The sequence below is a fragment of the Panthera onca genome, chromosome B1 (assembly GCF_046562875.1).
Source record: "Panthera onca isolate mPanOnc1 chromosome B1, mPanOnc1 haplotype 2, whole genome shotgun sequence".
In the NCBI taxonomy this organism is placed as follows: Eukaryota; Metazoa; Chordata; class Mammalia; order Carnivora; family Felidae; genus Panthera; species Panthera onca.
The window spans coordinates 203,938,491-203,957,489 of NC_138342.1; the positions used below are offsets into that span (position 1 = coordinate 203,938,491).

The 18,999-nt window shown below is 53.1% G+C and overlaps 1 protein-coding gene across 7 annotated transcripts in view; it reads right to left on the reverse strand.

Annotated features, from left to right (window-relative positions):
* Positions 1-18,999, reverse strand: part of DLGAP2 (DLG associated protein 2) — a 777,915-nt gene that overhangs the window by 485,458 nt on the left and 273,458 nt on the right. For 2 of the 7 annotated variants that reach the window (XM_078445209.2, XM_078445205.2), the window contains exon 1: positions 6,257-6,683. The exons of the other annotated variants lie outside the window; for them this stretch is intronic. In XM_078445209.2, the coding sequence (XP_078301335.1) occupies positions 6,257-6,290 (34 nt within the window). In that variant the 5' untranslated portion in view covers positions 6,291-6,683. Of the gene's footprint in view, positions 1-6,256; positions 6,684-18,999 lie in introns of those variants that run through there. 7 annotated transcript variants of the gene reach the window in all.

Below are 18,999 nucleotides of genomic sequence, written 5' to 3' on the forward strand. Positions count from 1 at the left end.
GCTCTTCACCCCCTCCACCTCTGCTGTGCAGCTGGGCCACGGGCAGTGGAAAATGGAGGCCATGCACGGCCAGCCCACGGTGCCTGTGAGAAGGCACTGTGCCTCGCATGCAGACCCACCAGGATGCTCGTCGCGTGAATGACATCCTGACCTTGACTTCCCCTGCAACGCACCGTCTGCTAGAGTGTCTGTGATGATTTTAGAGGCGACCCTCTGAATATCAGCTGAATTGCAAAGGGGTGCCCACAGTCCTTGGTGCCGGGACAGCGCACTTCAACACTGAGCGGCGGGTCCTGGCTCCTGGGAGTGATGGCACATGGTTCCGCCCGGCCCGGCCCGTCGCGAGCTGCAGAACCGTTCCCCTCGCAGGAAAGGCCAAAGCCATCCTTCCTGGGATCACGTCTGTTCATTCACCCTGACTTCAGCCGGGGGGAGCCAGGGGGAAGACAGTTACAGGCTAACTTCCCCCAGCCCCCATTTCCTTTTCTGTGAATGAAGGGAAATTGAAACAAGAGAAGAGACTTGTGCCTTTTCCTCCAGACTTTTGTTCAGAGTGTGAGGAACCAGAGCCAGAGTACAGAGCACAGCTTCAGCCTGCCCTCCGGCCATCTCCACGGCTCACCAGGGACACGAGCCTGAAGGCCACGTCTTCACCGCAGATTTGCAGGGTTCCTGCCAGCAGTGGGTGGCAGGGGAGGGATCGCCCCCCATGCTGGCGGAGAATCCACACGGCTTCGTCCACAGCAGAGCACACTCTGCCCCGTGGCTGGGCTCGTTCCGCCGTCACTGGGACTTCTCAGCCCCATTTTTGCAGTGTTGTGTCTCCTCCCTGGAATCTACCACCAGTTAAGGAGGAAGGGGAGGCTCTCCCCAGGAGCCCTAAAACCACCTCCAGTAAGTCACCTCCTCCCCCAAAGCAAGGACACAATCCAGCAGGAAGGCCGAGGGAAGGACTGTGTGGTTTACCAATCTGTCTGGGTGCAGAGGCGAGACATGAACCAGCTCATGACATGAAGTGATTTTAGGAAGAAGCTTCTGGATTTGCAAAGAGTACCGGAACACGCACAGGGTCAGAAAGACACATTATCAAGTACAAGAAGAAAACCTCTGCAAAACTAAATGTGTGTCTATTGTACTTTGACTTGAAAACCCTTGCCTCCTTCCCACGGCTACAACTGTGTGTGTGTGCATGTGAATATGTGTGTGTACATGTGAGGTATGCATGCACGTGTGTGTGGATATGAGGTGTGTGCATGTGCATGTGTGTGTGTACATGTGAGGCGTGTGTGTACGTGTGCATGTCAGATGTGTGCATGTTTGGGTACAGGTGAGGTGTGTGTGTGCATGTGAGGTGTGTGTGTGTGTGTGTGTGTGTGCATATGGATGTGAGGTATGTGTGTGTGCACTGAGTGTGTGTGTTTACATGTGGGCATGAGGCGTGTGTACGTGTGTGTGCATGTGTGTGTGTGTTTGCATATGAGGTGGGAGGTCAGTCTGGCAAAGAGGCCGCCCAGCCAAGGTCACGTCTTCCCTGAATGCTGGTGGGCTCCCACTCAATCCTACGTAAATACCAAAAGCGCCACATCACACACCGTGCCCTCGGGCAGCACTTGGCACTAACCAAGCAGCAGTGACTGGAAAGCTGGTCGTCCCCGTATTGATCATATTTACGGTACATAGTAGCCTACTAAATGTAAGGCTCAAAATATGACACATCGCTATGCACGAACGGTGGTGTTTTTAACAAAAGACAGGGCCATGGCGAGAAAACAGTAAACCTGCAGGGAGGAGAGAATGAGGCTCGGTGTCTCTCCAACACTTTGATCCCATCATTCTCTCTAAGAAAACTCCAAGTCCACAGTCACTTAGCCTCACCTTCCCCGGTCCCTCCAGCTCCGACAGGCTGGAGGACGGACCGTGTTCTTCTCCGTCCTTTGTGGACCCTCATCTGGACAGACAAGCCTGGGGGCTGGGAAGGGGGTGTGGACAGTGTCTGGGAGGCCGGCGCGTGCTGGGAGGGGGGCTTCCTGCCATCCTGGCAGGGGCAGGGTCCCCATGCGCCCTGCTTTCTGCATCCTCTGCTCACCTGCGTGCCCACACCAGCCTCCCCCCGTCCCCACGTCACCACCCTCCACCAGCAGGGACAAACCAGCACAGCGTCCGGAGACGGAACTACTGCTGCCCAGGGATAAAACATTAGGCCGATCGAAGGGGCCTCAGTTTTCTTTTCTGCAAAATGGGCACGGGCACAGGGGTGGGCAGGACTCGTGGGTTAGCAGCTGGGTGACAGCGCAGCACGACTTTGCCATCTCGGGACGGTCCTCCCACAGCCACGCATGGCCCCACTGCCCTGTCCACGAGACGCAGTGCCCCCGAGGATGGACCCCACACACATCACCTCCCCTGACAAAGGTGCTAGCTGGCCTGTGACAACTGAGGAACCCTGATTCACCAGAAATCCCACACTGACGGGGCTGAGCTGGCTGCTGTGACCTGACTCTCAGCTGGCGTCCCGTCCTGAACCCTCACTTCTGCATCATGGAGAATACTGAGGGGAGCGTCTTGGCCGTCTGGATTGACACCTCTGGCAGGACACGGAGACGGCGTGTGGTCAAGCACACCCAGAAGGTCAACAGAGAGAGGCCCCATCAGAGCCATCCACCCGCTGTGGACAGGACAGAACGGTAAGGGGCGAGACGTGACGAGCCCAACGTAACCGCCACACAAAGGCCGGCGTGGGGCGTGGGGCATGATGCAGAAGCGACGGAACCACGGAGCTACTGCCGAGAGAGGCTGGTGCGGTCGAAGCAAAAGAAGTGTGCACGTTTCACGGGTTACAGAGTGGATGGCGCATGTGGGGGCAGAGCTCACCACCGCCCGATCGATCGGGACCTGCCAGGGACGGTCCCCTCCCTCCCCCTGCAGCCGCTGCAGACAGCAGCTACCCCAAACCAGCTGACCTGCAGCCTTCCCAGCGGCGGGGACACAGCACGCCACACGTGCGGCCTGAAGGCGAGGTGGGGTGTGCGTCCTTCCCCACTGCGTCCTGACAGGGAGCCAATGCACAGAGCCGGGCCCCTGGGCGACCGTAAGTGCAACCGCGGGGAACACCGCCTGCTCACAACACCCATGGGAGCCTTTGAGGCGGATGCGACACCCCAGCCGAGCCCGCCCGCCTGCCCCTCTGGGTTCTCAGGAAGGAACCCCACAAGGTGCCACCCTTTGCTCAGGCCAGGAGGACGGCTGACAGTCTGCAAACGCGCAGAACTCTGGGTTCCCTGGGGAACCCTGTAAAAGCACTTGGGGGCTCGGATAACAAAGACTCTGTAGGAACGATCAGGTCCTTAAGAGGAGAGCCAGAGTGGAGACAGAGGGCGGTCTGTCTGAATCTGGAAATGTCTGTGAGTGTCTGTGGGGCAATCAGATAAAGACAAGGCAGACTCGAAATCCTTCCCATGATCCCCCGTGCACGTCGTAATTAATGAGAGGAGCGTTCTTAAGGCACGGGACTGCAACCCCCAGAAGCCCTCCTCCCCTGCCACCAGATTTAGAAGCAAAATGCTTCATGGAGTTCGATAAATGACAGAAACAGAAGATTCCTGCCAGAATACGTCGCTCTCCCTGAATGCAGTACGTTTTTAACAAACCTGTGTGGACAAGAAGGCCATTTCACAATTAGTTTTCTCTAAATAGAAATGTTGACTTTTTTCCTGAGGTGAGTCAGATGAAGATTGCTAATTTTACTACCAGTTATTATCCCGAAATAATCACGAATAAGATAATGACCCCACGATCAAATTTCTGGCAACTGCTGTATCTTTGAAAATAACTTCCTGAGTCAGAGTTTCAGACACAAGCCTTGCTGAGCACTGGCTATGTGCACAGATGCCAGGAACGGGTAACTTTGCGTTTTAAATGCAGAGGGTGCAGAAAGGAAGCCCCGGGTAGCATGCGGACGTGTGTTTATTCAGAAATACCCTGTACGTGTTGTGCACGCTGTGTGGAGGTGTCTACTTTCAACTCAAGGCCCACACACACCACGAAGACGGTGAGTCCATAGCATGCTTTAGAACTTCTTTCCGCACCTCCTGGGGCGCGTGCAGGGCTGTCCCGGGCGCTCACCCCCTACCGCCCCATAGCTGGGGTCTCTAAGTGAGGTGGGTGGACATGTGTGCAGGTGCGTGCATGGTCATTTTATTCCCCCTAATAGGCATTTGTGCCACTGCAGCATACAGAGGCTGAAAGGAGAGAGGAGATGTTCTCCGAGAACCGTCCATGCGGCTGGCGTCGCAGCAACCCCATCCCAGCTGCACTGACACTGTATTTTCTGGAGAATGTCAGTCTAATCCACTAATGCAAAGACTCACTCACTTAAGAAAGCTACCAGATTAAACAGTATTGAAATACAAGTGACATTGCTTTGGAAAACAGAAAGTGCTTTGAGGTTATTGATGCTGGTTTAATAAAATCGGAGTGGAGAACTAAAGCTTCTCTGCCAAAGCACACTACCCCCAAACGGCACTCAAGTTGGGGAAGATCTGATGCGGTCACCTTTAGGGAACTGGGCGTCCGTCTCGCGGTGACGTGTTTCCAATCTGAACACCGCTACATCGCTTATTTTTAGGTTATTCGCTTTTGCTTTAGCCGTAAATAAATTGAAGCAAGTTGTTTAAAAATGCGGTATTCGATGCTTGCAAAAACTTACTGGATTAGTGCCAAGGATGGGCCAGGGTCAGGCTGGGCAATCTCCTCAGCCCCGGGCAGCTGTCTGCTCTCCCTGACTGAGACCTTCCCCCCGGTGCAGCCACTGCCAGTGAGAGCCCCGCTTCCTTGCTGTGTCCGGGGGAAGCGTGCCACCCTGCGTGCAAAGCCCCCGTGCAGTGACGAGTGGTCCTGGGCAACTACCTGTTGCTAAGTACAGCGTGAGTCACAAAGCCAGGGAAGTCCCACTGATGGGTTCTCTTGTCTGAACAAATTAAAGGGCACGAAATGTTCCACATTACACAAAGTCTGAGCTTTGGGGGCAGAATTATGAATGAAGAAGTCAACATTCACCTACATGTGGGCAAACCAATAACATCTGAGTGGACATGCTCAGTTCTGTAGGGAGTATAACACCCACAGAGTAGGCGTCGTGGTCATTTATGAGAGGAACTTTCAAAACCAGCTACTGCCTAATGCCCGAGTTAATAACATACCCTTTATGGACGCTCTCTTTCACTAGGAAGGAGCCGGCCCCTACTATTTAGAGGTGTGCGCGTTTCTGCACAAGGTAAAGAAAGCACATAAAAAAATGCTAGCCAAGCAGGACAGGAAACAGAAGCAGCAGCAGCCCCCTCAGGGGACAGCTCGAGCCGCCCACTCAACGCGCTCGAGGCACACAGTCCCCTGGCTACAAAGTTCCCTCTGACGAAGCCTCCTCGGGGGTCAGGGCGGGAGGCCCAGGGGCCTGCAGGGACCCCGGTCAGAGCGCGTGCCCGGGGGCCTCCTCGAAAACCTCAGCAATTCCCACCACGGTCCAACGCCGTCACCTCTGAGGGGACGCGGGACCGCTACCTGCTCGGCACTAAACGCCGGAGTCTCCTGCCTTTGAAGAGGTTTTGGTTTTCATGGCACGCAGGGCAGCTGCCTAGCACCTCCCGGAAAGCTCTCTCCTTCTCTTCCAGCCCGTTGAATGCAGCTGGTAAGCGGCACAGACCCTCGCTGCGCTAGGCATCACAAAGGAAGCTGTCTTCACAGGCTTCCTTCTCCCCCTCGCTTGCACACGAACGCACGGGTGTTAACAACCACAGGTCCCTGGATTCGCTCATTCCCAAAGGGGTGCTGAAGCAGCGGCGAGACTGATGCGTCCTTGCTGTCATCAACGGGGGCGACCAGAGTAGTTCCTGCATTACAAAGTGCTCTGGGGCTCAGCCACGACAGGAATAACGGGTAACTGGAGACTGAACTCGCACTCTAGGATTACAGCGGTGTAGTTGTGGACTGCTGGGCGAGACCTTTCCCCCACACCCTCCGTGCCAATTAAGACGCTCCCGGGATGGCAGCGACTGTGTCCCCAGCTGCTGCCGGCACGGCAGCCGAGAGACAGGAGCATTTTACTTATAAAGGCAGGTGCAGCCCGGGGCCCGGAGGGAGGGCAGTGAAAAGCCGTGGTGCAAAGTACGGAGAGGCGAGCCGCTCCCGGAGGTGAGCTACCACATCCGTGCAAGCACACAGCCAGGCAGGAAAAGTAAGAAATGAGTCATCCTGGACTTACCAAGGCAGGGTTCCCGCTGCTCTGCCGGCCGCATCCAAATGCAAACAGCAGGCGGCTTCTCAGCAAACGGGGAGACGTGTGCTTGGAGAAAAGGTCCGAAATCACCGCCACGGGAGAAGGCCAGAGGCGACGGAGTGTGTGTCCGAGGACCTGGCCAGTCACAGCCGGGGCTGGCCGGCCACAGGGCTCTGCCAGACAAGTGCACTGCAGCACGGTGGCCTAGGGTTGCAATGCATGTCCCATATATTCAGGCATAACAGAAAACACGGATCTGGAGTGCTCTGCATGTGGATGTGGGGGCCGCCTGGCACACAGCAGCAGAGGGAGGCTCTCTGCTCCTAACGGAATTAGCCACGGAGATGGACGCCTTAATTCCATGCAGTGCTATCCCCCAGGATATCAATTACAGAAAGCAGGTGCCTCTATCTCCTGTTTTTTCAGATAAATGTCTATAATCTCATTTCACAAATGATCCCTATTTAGACAGGAGCCACCTATTGTGATGATATCATTTGCTCTAGTAGCCATAAATGGACAACTTCCTAGGGAGCGTCACTGCTCTGGCGACACGGGTCTTTATAAACGTGAGCGTGCGTGGCGTTCGGAGGCCCGTCCGCCAGGCAGCTTCTACTCCTGACGCGGAATGCTCCCCATCTCCAAAGTTACAGCAGGAGAGGAGAGCCTCCCCTCAAATGCCTTGTGTGCCTCTGGACACCTCCTCCCGGGGGACAGTGCCAGTTCTGGCAGGGAGGGGAGGAGTGGGCGTGGGAGGGGGCATACCGGCACCTGTCTGTCACACGACCCCTCCACCCACCTCCACGACAGCCCCCGACAGAGAGGAATGGGGCACTTTCCGCTGCAGCAAAGGTCTGGGCCCTGTGGCCGGTGCCCTTTAAGGCACCGGGACCGTGTCCTGCTTGGACACACCTCACCCTCCGAAACTCCAGTCAGAGGTGGGATCAAAACCCAGAGAGGTAGTGTCCAGGGAGGCTGAGATCCCTCCAGGACCCATGCACGGAGACGATGTCACTGAAGCCGGGTTCCCACCCCGCCAAGCGGCTGTCGGGGAGCGTGTGGAATCGCCCCTGAGAGACTATTTATAAAAACCTTCGGCTTCCTCATCACGTGTGCCCACAAAGAGAGGATGGCAAGAATCCAGTGCAAAGGAAGATGCCCGAAGCTGAGTGGCCACGTGGAGACAGTAAGGGAGGCATTCAGGCAGATTTCATGATACAATCTCCCGAGATTCCCCCTGCACTACTCTGGAGACAGGGACAGGGCAGCGGGAGAAGACAGGGTTTGCACCACACTGTTCACCGTTAATAAGACTGATTAGCGAATGAAGACCTCAAGTATACTAAATTACACCAGCATATCACTGCGAAACGTCCCACGGGCCAGCGTGGATGCCCTGGGGTGCCAGGGGTTTCTGTCAGCACGAGTCCTGACCAACTCCCAACCCAAGTCTCCAGGGATGGAGACGGAGTGAGCCCGCGGTGGGCCTGCCTGTGCCCCTGGGAGGCAGCACTGAGGGTCCCACAACACAGGGGTGTCCATGATGCCGAGAAGGATTACAGGATTACCCAAGTGGATCGGGACTCTGAGCCTCCTTCCCAAACAAATGAACCCCCAGTAAGCGAACCCCACGAGAGTCTGCTCCAGCAACGTGCCGGGATGCCTCAAGGAGCAGCAGCGTGGGGCCTGACCTCGGCGCGTTTCTGGAGCCTGCGTCCAGAGCTGGGAGAGCCCTGCAGACAGAGGGTGACCTCCACGGCTTACTGAAGTGTAGAGTGAATCACCCTGCGGGGACATCACCTGTACCACTGGGAGGGGTGGACAGTGTCCCCCAAATCTACGTCCACCTGGCCCTCAGAATGTGGCCTTATTTGCAAGTAGCGTCTCTACAAACGTAATTAAGGATCTTGAGATCCAGTCACTGTGTATTAAAATCCACTGTGCAGGGGCGCCTGGGCGGCTCCGTCGGTTAAGCGTCCGACTTCGGCTCAGGTCACGATCTCGCAGTCCGTGAGTTCGAGCCCCGCATCGGGCTCCGTGCTGACGGCTCAGAGCCTGGAGCCTGTTTCCGATTCTGTCTCCCTCTCTCTCTGACCTTCCCCCGTTCATGCTCTGTCTCTCTCTGTCTCAAAAATAAATAAACGTTAAAAAAAAATTAAAAAAAAATCCGCTGCATGCTACATGCCATGGCAAGCAGGTGGGCATCCTCCCTAGGGAAGAGAGGACACAGAGAGGAAGGGACAAGCCAGGGGAAGGGAGAGCCTGGTCCTCCCCCAGGGCCTCAGCAGGAAGCAGAGCCGCCCACACCGTGACCCCTGCCTTCAAATGCACCCATAGGAAACATCTGTGGTTCTCAGCCCCAAGTCCCAGCTTTGTTAGGGCAGTCCCAGGAAATGAAGGCAGCCGCGTATGTCCTGAAAACACTCCAGTGTTTACCCTGCAGCCGGTTCCTGACCCAGAGCCTTGATTGCTGATCTCCTGGGGGGACTCTGCAAGCCCAGACCCGGGACGCCACAATGGAAGCTGCCCCCTGGATCACCAGAGGTCCCAGCAGCTCTGCCGGCCGTCCAGCCATCTTCCCCGCCATCTTGCTGGCCCCCCAAAGCCTGTAAGCACCTTTGAAAACTCCCCTTTGCATACAAGCGATTTATGCTGCTAATGCCAACAGAATCATCGTGACCCGTGGTCCCTGTACCTGTGTCCGCCAAGCCCCTATGTCCCCACCGGTTACAGAGGCGAGTCCACAGCTCCTGCACCACCACAGGGAAGCACGTGGCACTCAGGTGAGGGTCTGCAGCCCACTCCCGATGACACGCACAGAGGGCACATCACATGCTGGGACAGTGGTGCAGATGAGGAAGCAGACAAATGCTGTGGCTCTGTGGACAGCACGGCCTGAGCTGCGCAGCCACTCACCCGCAAAGTTTCTACTCTGTGAATGTATCTTCTCTTCCACGTGATTTTCTTAATCACATTTCCTTTTCTCTAGCTCACTTTATCGTAAGAAAACAGAGCATACGATATATACAGCACACAAAATACGTGTTCATTGGCTGTTATCATCAAGGCTTCTGGTCAATAGTGAAATGTTAGTAGTTACGTTTTGGAGGAGTCAAAGCTGTATGTGGGTTTTCGAATGCACAGGGGCTGGTACCCCAGCCTGCGCACTGATCAAGGGTCAGCAGCCGTCTGCCCACAGGCTGAAGTGGGAGGGCCAGGGCAGCTAGCAGGGCAGCCTTTGGGGCCAACGCTGGGACCACAGGAGATGGGGTGGAGGGAACATCACAGGGTGACAGATCGCCCCCAGAAGCAGCTGCAGATAGGGGTCGAGGACGGGAGGGGAGTGTCCCAGGTATCTCAGGGCTGGTCAGGGCCCAGCCCGGGGCACAGGGAGCCCTGTGGCAGTCCCTCCACAGGACAGGAGCTCCGTGTGTGTCCTCAGAAGGAGAGGCTGTCTTGAGTGAGGCCGTCGACTGCCAAACGAAGGCTCGCCGCAATGGATTTGTAGTTTCTGACTTTATTAGCGCTTTTGGGGTAGATGCAGGTGGGATCGTTACCACGGGAAACGGGTGTCCAGCTGTGTTAGGTCACCTGCATGCGGCACAGCCAAGTCTGAGGAGGGGTCCTTAACTGCCACGTCTAAGGCCGTACGATCTTACATACGGTCCGAACACCGAGCTTTGTCACAAGTGACTAAGGCACTGTCATTAAGACCCACGTCAAGGACAGGTCGAACCCCCGCACACGAGGACTAGGAAAGTCCATGTTAACATGCCCTCTCCATCAGTGTGGACTCACCTTGATGGAGCACACATGGCCACCAGGTTGTGCCAATGCCACCCAAGACGTGAGAACGGCCGTCCACACGGACGTGCGGAGAACGGTGCCCACGGACCCAACTGGATTTCATAACCTAATGTGGGCCACACTGCCAGTCTGTGGCGTGTGGCTAGGCTGGGGCCTGTGTTGGCCAGCACTCTCCAGAGACACAGAGCTGGCAGAGAGAGACAGAGATGTGGGGATAAGAACAGATTTGTTACAGGAAGAGCTCACGTGGTTATGGACGCCTGGAAGCCCCACTGACCGCATCTGCAGACGGAGAAGTCAGCCCGAGTCTGACGGCCTGGGAGCCATGGGGGGCGGGGGGGGGGGGGCAGGACAAGGTGGATGCTGCCCCTTCCTCTGTGTTTCAGTCCTATACAGGCCCCCAGCAGGTGGGAGGCCAGGGAGGCTTCCTCCACACAGACCACCGATTCCGGCACTGGTGTCTCACAGACACTGCACAGCAGGCCCAGAAACACGGTCTCACCAGCAAGCCCGGTCCCAGGCAAGGTGACCCATGAATCGAGCTTCACGGGTCCATTTGCGAAGTCAGGCCTATTCCCTAGCTAGGAGGAAACACCAACCACCTTGGACAGCACCAGCTACATTCCAAAAGGAGGGATTTAACAAAACACCAGAATGACACCCATAGCCAGTCAGTTAAGCCAATGCCCCAGGGCAGCCCGGGCCAGAGTCACTCCCTGGCCCCAGGGGACCCTGATGGTGGACACAGAGAAGCTATGTGTGCAGCTCTGTCCTCTCAAAACTGCCACAATTACCCAGAGCACGCCCTCCCTGGACTTCCCTCCACAACCACACACTCTGTGGCTTTACGCCCCAGGCCTCACGAGGAGCCAAGGACCCAGAACTGGGAGAGCGGCGAGACTGGCTGCCTGTACCTCTTCTAATTCTCCAGCCTCCAGCAGCAAAGCGTCACAAGTACTGCGTTTCACCCCATTAAGTGAGAGGTTATCTTTCCTTCTGTTTCCTGTGTAGTGCATGTTAACCCCTGGTGTTACTATCAACCGCATGGTCACAATTCTCGAAGATGAAAGGACACCAGCCGTCTGCAAACCAATCTCACTCAGAGCCAATCAGACCAGAGGCTGTGCTGTGCGTGGCCCCAGCCACCACCCCCAGGGCTCTGCTGGTATTCAGAACAGAGATGCCTCATCTTCTTTCAGAGAGAGACACAGGCCGGCTAGCAAGTTATGGAGACAACAGAGACACTGTGGAGTTTTGAGGCACGTCACTTATGTCCACAGAAGGGAAGACTGGGCCATCAATGATTTACTCTTGTCTACACAACGGTCGTGACGGACGACAGTTCAGCCAAACTGAAAACAAAGGCAGAGCCGGGACCTCTGGGTTAACACGAACCTCCACCCAGATCACCCCGTGAGGGTTCGAACAGTAACTCATTCCTGTTGTCCAGTCAGCTCTGCCAGTGCAAACCACTGACTTCGATCTGTCTTCCCGCACATACGCCCACGGGGGACTCTGCAGCTCCCGGGTGAAGACCTGCACAGGCCCGAAGGTGAAAGTCTGCAGTGATAATGTCACAACTCCAAGGCATTGTCCCGGTGCAGACGCGGCTCTGGCAGCCACTTATCTCACGGGATCTGGACGATGCTCCCAGGCTCACGAGTTCTCAGCTTCAACAATCACATCATTCGCTTCTTCAAGGGGATTTGTCCCCATGACATTTTACCTCCACGCTCTGGTCGTCTTCAGTAGAAAACGGAGGCACAAAGGATTAGTCAGGGATTACAGTTCACCTCCTAGGTACCGTCGGGCGTCACGGCACAGCCAACATCGGCACAGGGATTTCTGAGCTACGGGGGCTGGGCCCCATCAGAGCTCAGTACTTCTGGAGGGCCTGTCCGCCACGCTCCACTGGACTCCAAATTCAGTGTTAACTCCAGCACAACGCTCGCAAGACTCCCACCATCAAAGCCGGGGCGGCGGTGGGGGGGGGGGGGGTGGTGCGGCAAGGGTGCTCAGCGACCTGGAGGCCGCTGCGTCATGCACGTGGGGGTCCTGCTCACTGGGAGAAACGCTATTCTTTTCCCCAGCTTGGAAACAAGATCTATTTTGAAATGGTAACATAAGTAGGAAGTGATCATCTTAATGGCATCTATAAAACACGTTTTCTTTATCTGGGGGAAAAAAAAACAATAGCCTTCACAACACGGTTATTTCTTGGGTGTTAAATCGCCAGCACCAATTTAACTCTGCTAGCACTATAGCAAATGGAGAACAAAGAATAACTCCTTGAAGTACATATCAAGACACAAGAAGATCCTAAAATTAAAACAAGAAAAATAAATACACACACACACACACACACACACAAAACAGAATGGGGTGCCTGGGTGGCTCAGTCGGTGAAGCGTCCAACTTCAGCTCAGGTCATAATCTCACAGTCCGTGAGTTTGAGCCCCACGTCAGGCTCTGTGCTGACAGCTCAGAGCCTGAAGCCTGCTTCAGATTCTGTCTCCCTCTCTCTCTGCCCCTCCCCTGCTTGCACTCTCTCTCTCTCTAAAATAAATAAACATTTAAAAAAATTTTTTTTAAACAAGAGGAAAGGATAATGAGAGACAGCTGTAGTGGGCAGAAGAAGGAAGGACAGATGGAGGCCCCAGAGCCCCGTCCCCTCCTTAGGCACGGGGGTAGTTGAGTTAAATAAAACTCAAATGTACAGACTCACAGGAGTGACCCATAGGGCCTCTTGTAAAATGATTCCACATAACACATTTGATTGAAGCCACTTAATCAAAAAATTGTAACGCAAAACAGTATGGGCAGATTTTCTTAAAACATGAATTCGAGTTTTTTTAAAACCTCTAATGTTCTAACAAGCTGCCTGAGGAAGCGACTGCATTGTGATGAACACTCCCTCCTGGCCAGAGCAGAGCCCATGTGCCCCCAGGGCCCCGATGCCAGCTATCAGCTCACCAGGATCGCACCAACCGGCGCTCTTGCCCCTGACCTTGAAATATGAAGGAGCTTAGGTCCACGGAGAGTAAGTATTTCACCTAAACCCAGGATGTGAGAATCCGGGCTCAAAGCCGATTGTGTGAGGCTCTGGTGCCATCCCCCCCAGGACCCCCTCAGTGGAGCCACACTGGGGTTGGTTCGTGGAGCACTGGGACGGTGGCCAGCCAAAGGCGAGAACCAAAAAGGTGGTTTCTAAGGGTTGTAGGAGAATACTTGGCGTAGGGAAGAGTTTTGACAGGAATGTCTGCCAACAGGACTATTAAATAATGCATTACGGAATCTTAGCAGTGAGTACAAAGTGGAAAAGTATATTATGTGACTCGAAAACTAAACCAGATAAAGCCCTAACATATCATGGGTGCAAGAGCTTGGCCGTGTCACATTCTACGTGGGGAAGAGGAGACTCTGAGAGAACAGACGACTCTAAATCACCACGCTTACGGCTGAAAACGAAAGAGAGACACTGGTTTGCCAGTGCAGCAAGCTGAAGTCCTCGACAGCTCACCCGTCCTCTGCCTGCCCTGAAACCCCCATCAGTCCCTGACGCCAGGAGAGCCGCCCTGTGCTCACAGACCGCCAGAGCCCCATCAGGTGGCGGGCCTGGTCCGCGAGCCCCTCAGCGAGCCCCATCAGTGCCCCTCTACATGTTCTGCAGACCGGATTCTTGGTAAGACGTTTTGGGAAGCGGATCCTTACAAACGGCTCAAGCGCACGTGCGTCTTGTACACGTGTGACTGTGTCTCCAAGCGCGTGATGCCTGGGCGCCCGGCTGTGGGAACGCACCGCTCAGGTCCGTGCGTGCAGCTTAATGCTTAGTGAAGGAAAGTTGGGGTGTCACGGGCTAAGGATACTGGTATGATTTTGTTCCGGTGATTTTGCGACACAAAACACATTATTCAAAATATCTGATAATGAAAAATCTTTCTAGGTCAGACGGGTTTTCCTCACCATTTGATTACTTGGGAGGAGTTTCCTCTCTGTTCCCAAAAGAGTTTTAAAATCTTGACCCTAAATATAATAGTACAAAACTAACATAGCACAAAACCATAAACCCAAATGTTCTACATAGTTTTAGTGTCTGAGGAGAAAATATTTAAATTAATAAATTAAATAAAATTTAAATTTAAGCAGTCATCATGATCCGATCATTCCTAGGCAGGCAGCCCAAGAGGGGAAGGCCAAATTACTGTGTGTGTTTTATTATTCGTTCAGGAACTCCTTGGAAAAATACAAACGTGCAGAAACACATCTTCTAACACGGTGACTTAGACTACCAGAGTGATAGCATTGATCCGAAACTCTATGCTTATGAGACGGTAAAACAAGGCCCAAAGGCCTTACGATGCAGCCAGCCACACGCCTCACACTCTTGTTAAGAACAGAAGTCAGTCATTTAACACAGACAGGAAAACAGCAACACGGTCTGTCAGCGCTGCGCGGGAACGTGCTCACGGGCATGGAGGGGGGGGGGGAGGTCTATGCTCTGGTTTTTCTGTGTCTCTCTAGGCGCTTGTGTAGGTGTTCAAACTGGGAAAAGAGAAAAATTAATCAATACAGAAACCTTCCAAGAAACAACTTTGCAGCAAACTATCAGCTCCCGATGTTGGCACTTTTGATGATGAACAGGTCCCAGGAGTCAAATGTTAAACCTGAAACCAGGAAAACATGGAAGTCTAACACCAAATTTGTTGTAGCACCAACCACAGACTTCTTTACTCACAAAATCCCAAATAAAAGTTAAATCCCTCAAAAGGACTCTTTTCATCTTTTGGAAAATACAACCCCAACAGCACTCGGCTCTGAAAGCCTCGCGGAACAAGTTTCTACAAATAGAACAAGAGCCTATTCTGTCAAGAAGGGGAAACTACGGCAACAATAACGAAAATAATTAAAGTTTTGCTTCTTAAATAGTTTCTTAAATATCGTAATGATTTTTTTTGCTGCTTGCCAGCCTGCTATGGTTATTCCTTGGTTGCTATGGAGACATCCGGCTAGTTCCCAATATGTTCACAGAAAGGCTGTGTGCCCTTTACAATTCCACCCAGGGGCTGCCCTGTCTCCCGGTGCATGTGCATTAACCAGCCTGCCCTCGGTCAGCAGGGCCCCGCGTACTGCTCCTCTGAGACCGTGTGCATCCACGATGGGCCTTCGGGACAGAGTTTAACGTTTGCACTCACCCTCCAGACTCCCTCTGGGCAGGTCAGACTTGCACAGCTGCTGATGATCACGCTTGTTTGGAGGATGTAGGAACCATTTATGTCACCTTGACCCTCACAAGAGCTGTAGGATGAAGGCATTTTGTAGAGGAGGAACCTGAGGTCTCAAAATACTAAGTAATTTGCCCAAAGGGACTGGCTGGTCAACAGGAGAGAGAAGATCCCACATCAGATGTGATGTGGTTCCATATCATCCATGTTTCTGTTTTTAGTTTTCCAAATAACCCAAACTCACAAAACAAAACATAAAGCATCACTTTGCTGTTGCAAAAATGCAAACAGCAACATACATTATGTATGTTCCCTCGTGTCTGTAAACATACACACATAGAAAGCTGAGGCTTGATCAAATAACAAGTCTACAATGAAAAGAAACACAAGCAAATTTATTGATTATGTCAATTTACATTTCTCTTAATAGGTTCACATATTTGCTTAACCCAGGCACTCCTTGCTTTGCTGCACAGACAGACATGTGGGGAAAGGCACAGTTTGAATACAGAAATTGGATGAATTACAGCATTTCCAGTTTCCTGCTGGACCTGTCATCACTCAGGGTTTCACAGGACGCCTCCCAGAAATACTAATAGCCTTTTGGAAACTGGCATTGCACATTTCCAAGTCCATTACATGTCCCTGAGGCCACCAGGGCGCCCCTCCCTGTAAGTAACCAGGAGCCCGTCAATCAGAAAAGGCAAACCTCCCAAACAAGCCAATTAAACACCCAAGTGGTGGCTCCCAGGAGAGCATCTAGTCCCCTCTGCCACCCTTCAGGCTCTTCCCTATGACCTCCGACCCTACTTCCAGGGTGTGCCCCTGCCCGAGTTAGTCCTTCCGCACAACACCTGGGCTGGGGTCACCGCCAGTGCCGTCCTCTCTTCCTCTCTGTTCCCTCCTCGAGACCCTCCTGCAAACTTTCCATAACGGTACACCCTCCACTGCCGGGCATCCTGGTCGCCTGAAAAGTGATTTCCCTCTCCTATTTTCTTTTGAGGTCAGGGGACTTCCCCCAGCATTGGGCATGCCCCTCATGCAACCTAAGTCCTTGGGTGTGTGGAAAGGAGATGGAGGAGAGGCAGAAGAGAAGGGAACAAAAGCAAAGGAGAGAATTCCCCGGTGGTCAGGGGGGCCTGTCAGACACCCTGGACAAACTCTCTCCTATAGACTCATGGGGGTAGGGGTGGAGAGCCAGCCACACAGGTGCAATGGGTTGAGGGGACCAGCGCTCCCTCTGCCCTCACTAGGATGTCCCGGGAGCTCCGTGCCCCACGCAAGTACTCCAAGCTGAGTCACCAGGCTCCAGAGACTGGGGCCCGGCCATTATTTGCAGGATATATGTGTTGGGGGTGGGGGGTGGGCTGGTTTCTCCCTTTGCCTCCTCGGGGGGTGGGGAGGGGCACCTACCTTGGGTAGGAGGTGAACAGTGAGCATCCCACGTGCACAAATAACATAACAAATATATTTTTGAACCACTTGCTTAAGCTCACTTGCTTTCATGAAAACAAAGCTTGTCAGAATTAAAACACAAAAAACCCGGGGCTCCTGGGTGGCTCAGTTGGTTAAGCATCCAACTTCAGCTCAGGTCATGATCTCACAGTCCGTGAGTTTGAGCCCCACATCGGGCTCTGTGCTGATAGCTCAGAGCCTGGGGCTTGTTTCGGACTCCATGTCTCCCTCTCTCTCTGCCCCTCCCCAGCTCGCTCTCTCTCTCTCTCAAAAATAAATAAACATTAAAAAAAATTTAAAAAAAAAGAAGCAAGCATCACCTGGGGCACCGGGCAGGTGGAGGTGGGGGGCTCAGTAGGTTACGCGTTCGACTTCACAAAACTCGGGTCATGCTCTCTCACAGTTCGTGGGTTCGAGCCCCACATCGGGCTCTGTGCTGACAGCTGGGAGCCTGGAGCCTGCTTCAGATTCTGTGTCTCCCTCTCTCTCTCTGCCCCTCCCCTGCTTGTGTTTTCTCTCAATCTCTCTCTCTCTCAAAAATAAATGAACACTAAAAAAAATTAAAAATAAAGACAAAACAAACTTTAACAGCCTTCAGGCTGAGTCTTCCCTGTTCAGAAGTAAGTCAAGGCCCAGCGAGCTGCAGGCTTGCTCAGAGGTCCTGCTATGCCTGAGCAGAGGTGGCCCCAAAACCGCTTCTCTGTGTGACAACAGCCTAAAATTCTCTGTTGTCCTCTTAAACATTCTTATTACGCCATCTTAGACTTTATTCAAATAAAACCTGCACCTACGCTTTGAAAACCACACGGATTCCTCTGCATGTGCCTGTGGTACGTGCCCACCTTATCCCCGAGTATAAAGAATCTCGTATCAAGAGGGGAGGAGGCCGCATCCAAAACAACACAGGCAAGTGCTTCTTTCGGCTGAGTGCCACTTGAAAGTGCTGTCTCTACATTCCCAGAGCAGCCGGACTCTCTGGGAGGAAGAGAGTTGTAAGAACAGCAGGTACCCTGTGTGCGGCAGTGCGCAGCCCTGACATCCTCCGGGGGCCGCGGCTGCCATGCTGCACACGCCCGCCCTGGGACACCTCTTCCTCTGAAGCAGGGGTGTCACCGTCACCTCTCAGGCTGCAGCACAGTGTGTCAGAAGCACATAAAAATGGAAGCCTCTTTCCATCCCCTCCGCGGACCTGCTGAGAAGTCCCCAGGAACCTGCACTTTAAAGGAATTTCTGAGAAAGGAGTGAGGCATTTCAACACAAGTATGTTCTTAGATGTTGTTACTCAGAACAGCGAAAAACTGAAAGCAATTTAAATATCAAGAACAGGGACTAGGGTGAAAAAAATATTACCTGTACATGAAATACAAAGTAGCTACTAAGAACACATAAAATATTTGCAGGTATACACTTACATGATTCAGTTTAAAAGTTGGTTAATATGACATGCATTCCAAAAACTCAAGCTTGCTTTCTGAAAGCGTCAGAAACGCCCGTTCATGTCCCTGTGTCCACGCGCATCTGTGTCTGTGGCTGTGTGCACAGCGGGAACGAACGCAGCAATGTATCGGCAGTGCTGTGTTTCAGAGAGGTCGGAGAGGGAAGGCCAGATTCATTGCTTTTTCTAAATATCCCGTATCTCCCAAAGGAAACACTATTTACATAACCTGAGAGACAAACACAGTTAATTTAATTTGAACAAATAAAAGAAGACAGGTAAGTTCCACCCTCTTGTGGCATTGGGTGAGGTGATGAGAGAGAGATGGGCGAACGTCTTTGCTGATGGCGTCCTGACCGGGGACGCTGCAGAGAAGCTGTGGCAAAGAACGTCCAACTGGGAAGACACGAAATTACAGAGGAGAAAATGCCTTCACATTCAACATTTACCTTTGTTTAATGTTAGTTTGCTTGTTTTGCAGGGGGTGAAGGGGGGAGAAGGGCAGAGAGAGAGAGAGAGAGAGAATGAGAATCAATCCCAAGCAGGCTCTGTGCTGCCAGCACACAGCCCAATGTGGGGCTCAAACCCACAAACCGTGAGATCATGACCTGAGCTGAAGTCAGACGCTTAACTGACTGAGCCACCCAGGCGCCCCTCAACGTGTAAATTTTTAACGTTACTCACAACGTCACTACAAATTTTTCCCAGTAATTTAAGAGACAATGAATATAAAATCCTTACAATATAAAAATTCAGAGACACTTGATAGTCTTTGAACGAATCATTGATGATATCCTGCTCAAAATCGT